General features: G+C 49.0%; 1 protein-coding gene across 3 annotated transcripts; it reads right to left on the bottom strand.

Moving 5' to 3' along the window:
• Nucleotides 1-284: 284 nt before the first annotated feature.
• Nucleotides 285-5,818, bottom strand: cfap77 (cilia and flagella associated protein 77). Of its 3 annotated transcripts, XM_023344109.1 has the most exons (10): nt 5,736-5,810; nt 5,244-5,312; nt 4,824-4,969; nt 4,284-4,750; nt 3,723-3,790; nt 3,016-3,115; nt 1,568-1,808; nt 1,395-1,488; nt 1,202-1,303; nt 285-430 (listed from the first exon to the last, which is right to left on the bottom strand). In XM_023344109.1, exons 4-10 carry the CDS (start codon nt 4,291-4,293, stop codon nt 353-355), a joined length of 693 nt encoding a protein of 230 aa, XP_023199877.1. In that variant the 5' UTR covers nt 4,294-4,750; nt 4,824-4,969; nt 5,244-5,312; nt 5,736-5,810; the 3' UTR covers nt 285-352. The 3 variants fall into 3 exon arrangements, with proteins under 3 accessions (XP_023199877.1, XP_023199878.1, XP_023199876.1); XM_023344110.1 differs by lacking the exon at nt 5,244-5,312 and having other exon boundaries at nt 5,736-5,818; XM_023344108.1 differs by lacking the exon at nt 5,736-5,810 and having other exon boundaries at nt 5,244-5,561.
• Nucleotides 5,819-5,889: the final 71 nt, after the last annotated feature.

The following is a 5,889-nucleotide window of genomic DNA, read 5'->3' as shown; positions in this document are numbered from 1 at the left end:
ACCCCCCGGATCCTAATGAACCTTTTCCTCCTCCTCCTCCTCCTCCTCCTCCTCAGGTGCGTCTCCGCCCTAAGACTTGTTTTCTCCTCTGGTTCCGACCTGAAGGTTCTGTTCACCGTGGCTCGGTTAAAGAGCTTTGGGCCCAGAACGGAGATCCATTCAATAGAGAATAAATGTAATAATCGGGTCTTAATGATCATTTATGATTGATACAGAGAACCGAACTGGACCAGAACCCGGTTCTGTCCTGTAAAAGAATGAAACTTGACTCGTTCCTGTGGAGCAAACATTGCTGCTTTATTTTTATCAGAACCGGCCCGGTTCTGGCTCCGATCCGGCCGTCCTCTCTGGATCACCGGTTCTGCTGCTGAGCGCTGGCGGCCCGCTTCCGGTCTGCCGAGTCCCGGAAAGTGTCCAGCGCCGCCGGAATCTGCAGGGGAAGCAGAGATGCGTCACCAGAACCAGAACCGCCTGACCCGATCAGGAGAACCGAGCTGTGAGCTCAAATCCAAAAGACTTTATTGACCCCAAAGGGAAATGAAACGTTTCTGTCGATCAGATTCATTCAGAAGGAGCTCCTGTAGCAGTCTGTGTTACAGTGGCTCTGAACAAGCCTCTGACTGAAGACGCTGCACTTTCTCCAGTCAGAACCAGATCAGAACCAGGACCAGAACCAGATCAGAACCAGAATAGAACCAGAACCAGATCAGAACCGGTGAGGGTCCAGAGCCCAGCAGGAGTTCCTCCATGATGTGGGTTGTCATGGCAACAGGTCTGTAGTCGTCAGTGACTGAGTTTCCTTTTGTACCGGAACCAGGCAGGATGTCTTCCACAGCAACAGAACCTTCTGTTGGGTCAGGCCACAGAGCTGCTCTGCTGGACTCTGGGCTGACTCCATCTGGTTCTGGTTCTGGTTCTGGTTACGTCTCTTCAGCTGCCTCTTCACTTCTAGATCCAGAACAGCAGAAGAATCAACGGCTGAGATGAAGATGAAACATCTGATCTGTAAACCAGTTCGGACCAGTTTAACCAGTTCATCTGAGGTTTGACAGGAAGTTGTGGGTCAAACTTCTGCTTCCTCTGAACGCTTCCTAACAGCTGTCTTCAGGTCAGGTGTCTTCAGGTCAGGTGTGTTCAGGTCAGGTGTGTTCAGGTCAGGTGTGTTCAGGTCAGGTGTGTTCAGGTCAGGTGTGTGTTTTACCTGTGAGAACTGAGGCAGGGTGAAGGCTTTCTTTTCGACAGTCTCGGTTCTGGCGCTCCTCAGCAGGCTGGTTCTGGTCTCTGCAGCTCGACCCGGTTTAGCCTGTGATGATCCAATCAATAATCAATGGGACATCCGAGACGAGTGCCGGTCCGGTTCTAAAAGCCCGGTGACGTTTGGACTGCCCTCTCACCGTCAGGTTGCCGGGTCGGCTCCGGCTCAGCTGCTCCTCCAGCCAGCGGTGGCCGTAGTGGTGAGCCAGGACATCGGCCAGCGGAGAGGACGGCCTGATCAGACATCAATAATCGATCTGAGCCGTAATCTGATCGATAACGGTTCCGTCAGCCGGCTGATCCGGTTCCTCACCTGTTGCGGATCCCGAACGTGATGTCCGGTACCAGATGGGGCCGCCGTGAGGTTCTGCACCGCTGCTGCTGCTCCGCGGCCTGGATCTGAAGGTCCCCCATCTGGAGCCGGTACTGCCTCAGCTCCTTGGCCGTCACCAAACCGGACCGGACCGCGTCCCGGTTCAGAACCACGAAGTCCGGACACTGAACCTTCATCACGGCCTCTTCAGCTTCGGTCTGCAGCTGCCAGCTGGACAGAGCTGCAACACAGAATCAGAACATCTGGAACCAAACACCTGGAGAACCAATGGACTTTGAGGTTCAGGTGTAGTTTAGGAATAGTTTGCTTGTAGTTTCCAGACTTCATCTTCCTCACCAGGAAACCAGGAAATGACCTCACTCTATTCCACCTGAACAGCCAATCAGAGAAGAGTTGCCCTGCTACATGACTCTCCCACCTTCCTGACACACGTCAGTCTGGTTCTGACCCGGCTGAGTTTTCCACCAGAACCGGACCGTCCACCAGGTCCAAAACACCTAAAACAGTCGCCGATAAACCAGACAGGATGTTTATCAGCCAGCAAACCTCAGAGACGGAGAGGGACAGGTGTGTGTGTTTCTGAGTGAGTGTGTGTGTTTGTTTCTAATACCTGGTGGGGACCATTTTCCTGACATATACTACGTTGTGGGGACACACTGCTCCTTGTGGGACCGAAGCCTGGGCCCCATAAGGAAAAACGCTGTTTTGGGTCAGAGGTCAGATTTAGGACTAAGATGTGAATTTAATTTTGGTTAGCATAAAGTTTAGGATGTAGAAATGGAAAGTTCCCACAAAGATAGCCACGCAAACGTGTGTGTGTGTGTGTGTTCAGTGTGTGTGTGTGTTCAGCTGACAGACGCAGTTTGTCTGATGGAAACCTGCCTTCAGGCAACGATCACGTCTGTCAGTCAGCGACTCGCTTCACCTGTGTGTCGCTCAGCGGAGGCGCCGGGTTGCTGCTCTGATCTGTCAGTCACTCACTGAACACACACACTGAACACACACACTGAACACACACACTAAGCACACACACACTGAACACACACACACACACTGAACACACACACACACACTGAACACACACACACTGAACACACACACTGAACACACACACACACACTGAACACACACACACACACTGAACACACACACTGAACACACACACTGAACACACACACACACACTAAACACACACACACTGAACACACACACACTCTGTTCTTTCCTTCTGCTGACAACCAGCCACAGTTTAAAGCCGGTTCTGGTCTGAATCCTGGAACCGGTTCTGGTGAACTCCTCGGAGTGGGCTAGACATGAGCAGCAGTTCAGAACCAGAACCGAGCCTGGGTTCAGAGATCCAGCAGGTTTCTAGACCAACCAGGACCCGGTTCCGGTCCGGTCCGGTGTTAGCAGGGGGCGGGGCTTACCTTCAGCCACGCTTCCGTCTCTCATCATGGTGCTGGCTCCATAGGTGAAATCTGGACCCGGGATGGTGAGGCCCCTGGACCGTGCCCTCCCCAGCGGAGCCTGCACACAGAACGCAGCGCTCCTTACCACGGTTGAACTTTGACCTTTTCATCTGGTCTGAGCGGTTCTGCTCAGCCAGCTGGTTCTGGGGTCTAGATAAAAAACGGGTCCAGCCGTCAGTCGGACAGCGGGCTGAAGGGAACTGGACCCGGTTAGAACAGAACCGTTCTCTGGTTTCATCCTGTAGAAAGAACAGCTGGCACAGAGCGACCCCATCAGTCTGCCCAGCGGTGCCGCTGGCTCACAGGCTTCTGGGTTTTCATGTCTCTGCCTTCTCAAACCTCCAGTCGGTCATGGCCGCTCACAGAGACCGGTTCTGGTTCTGGGAGTTCTTTCAGGACATGCGGGACATGAAACCCAGCAGGTCAACCCATCGGGCAGAAAGAGTCAGATGTTTTAGCAGCTGGACTGAGACCACCAGTCCGGTTCTGATTGGTCAGTACTGCAGTGTCAGAACTGGATTCAACTGGAGATGTTCTGACCCGGTTGGGCGACCCGTTTGTTCCTAGTTCCTTTAGTTCAGGTCCAACATTAAAGACCTGATAAGCCCCGCCCACTGACAGGTGGGAATCCCTCAGGTGGTCATAATGTACTGCCTGATCCCTACCTTGATCAGCAGCGGGTCCCGCAGCATCGACTCTCTGAAGACGCCCAGCCGCGGTGATGCAATCATACCTGTGACGTCAGAGGCGGAAGCAGATCGTAATGAGACCAGGTCAGCGTCACGTCGGTAACAACACTATTATTATTACTGATATTAATGATGATGACGATAATACTCAAAGGAGCCCCACGCCGGTTCTAGAGGTTCTTCAGAGAGGACCGAACCGAACCGAAATCTCTCTGCAGAACCCTGTAGAACCGGAACTGACCGCCCCAGGTAGAAACACCTGAAACAGCCGGAAATGGCTCCAAACTCACTTGAGTTCTTTTATTGTTATTATTATTGTGTCAAAATATCAGTAGAGACTTTGGGATAATGAACTGATTTAATAATTCAGATAAAAACAGATTAAATAAAGGCCTCTTGGCAGAACATTTGCATTTATCAGTATAAAATTTAACTAGAATTAATAATAGATTAATTACATAAAATGTGTTCTTGTTAGCATGGCAGACAATGAAGAAAGTGAAAAACTACTGGATATAACGACTGGATATAACTCACTTAAGTTCATCTGAGCTTCGTCCCTGCGACTGCCGTCGTTAGTTGGATGGTTGTCATGGTAACGGCACGCCGAACGTGTTTTTAAAAAAAATCTTCATTACAGATTCCAAAAACACTTTGACAACACACACTTCACAATAGTAAGCTGCAATTCAACCAGATAAACTGAGCAGAAAATTAATAAAAAATAAAAAAACTTTGAAAACGCAAACCAAGAAAACCGACAGAACTCGGTACCGGTGTCAATTTCAATTCCTAAATCATTACAGTGGAATAAAGTCTGGCCTTCTGGCGAAACGTTTCAGCGCTTATTTAAATATAATTAATCCACTTTGAAAACAGGTGAAATGTTTAACGTGGCGTCAGAAGAAAGCAGCCTTCAGAACCGACTGGACCTGGAGCGACACCTGAGCACTTCCCCCTTCCAGCCTCCAGGGGGCGGCAGCTAGCTCTGCCGCATTCAGAAACTGTGGGAAAAAACAAAACTGTAATGAGATCAAATTAAGACCGCAGTGATGAAGCATTGTGTGTAGATCTGACCTTTAAGCTCAGAAGAAGACAGAACCTCACTTCCGCATTCAGTTCAATTTATTAATGTTTAAGTTCTGTCGCCACCAGAACCGCCCGAACCACCGAAAACTGCTCCAACTCAGCTGGTTTCCGAACGGAGGAACAACTTCCGACTTCTGTGAACGCAACACACGATACGTCAACTTTGCGTCACATGAAAAAGATCGTTTGTTGAGACAAATGAACGATTTTAAGCTGAAACAAACAAAAAGCCCTCAAAACTCCATCTTCGCCAGAGGACGAGAAGAATCGCGAGATATTTCTGATTCCTCAGTTCGGGATTCTCGGATTAATCCAGCAGGAAGTTACGAACAGTTACCAATGGATACAGAGCAATAAAATATTAACAGGCAGATATCCATCCATTTCTTACACCCACCCTAACCTTACCCTCGGGAAGGGTGCCGGTGCCCGGTCACCAGTCCATCGCAGGGCAACACAGAGACAGACGGGACACTCCTGAGAATTTAAAGAAGTCATGTGTCTGGGAGGAAGCCGAGCAAACGCCAAGCAGAAAGAGCCCGGGGCAACAGTGCTGCCAACTGCGCCACTGCACAGCCCGCAGACATGTTAATGAGAAAACCTGAAACTGTTTACAACTTATTTCTAACACTAAATAGTTCATTTATTTTAGCAAAGTAATTCAGGAAGTGACTGGAATCCTATGGAAGCCCGTTTCCGCCACTCTGTTAAAAAAATAAAAATAAATGATCTCATTATAATGAGATAGTATCTCAAAATAATGAGTTACTATCTCATTATAATGAGATTTTTTTTACAGAGTGGCGGAAACGGGGTTCCATAGGATTCAGTCCTTAAAGAAAGTAAAAATAAAATTTTATTAATCAAATTGGGACTAGTTCATTGTTGATGAGATTGTACCTTACTGAGGTTCACCTCGAGACACGGCTATCACCATGGCAACCAGAGGAGTTTAATCAGTCTAGCTTTTATTTAACTCAGATATTGATCAAAGCTTTATCGCTTCTGCTCTGCTGCAGTTCGAGGCTGTTTCGTCTCCAGGAAACAGATCAGA

The sequence above is a fragment of the Xiphophorus maculatus genome, chromosome 12 (genome assembly GCF_002775205.1).
Source record: "Xiphophorus maculatus strain JP 163 A chromosome 12, X_maculatus-5.0-male, whole genome shotgun sequence".
In the NCBI taxonomy this organism is placed as follows: Eukaryota; Metazoa; Chordata; class Actinopteri; order Cyprinodontiformes; family Poeciliidae; genus Xiphophorus; species Xiphophorus maculatus.
The sequence above is the reverse complement of the archived record's forward strand: the minus strand, read 5'-3'. Positions and strand labels throughout refer to the sequence as shown.

Bases quoted from the DNA above. Each gene is read 5' to 3' on its own strand.
- cfap77 (XM_023344110.1), bottom strand. The intron at 3,116-3,722 runs GTAGGGATCAGG...TTCTGTGTGCAG, and splicing joins GGGACCCGCTGCTGATCAAG to GCTCCGCTGGGGAGGGCACG. The intron at 431-1,201 runs GTAAAACACACA...CTTCCCCTGCAG, and splicing joins CCCTGCCTCAGTTCTCACAG to ATTCCGGCGGCGCTGGACAC.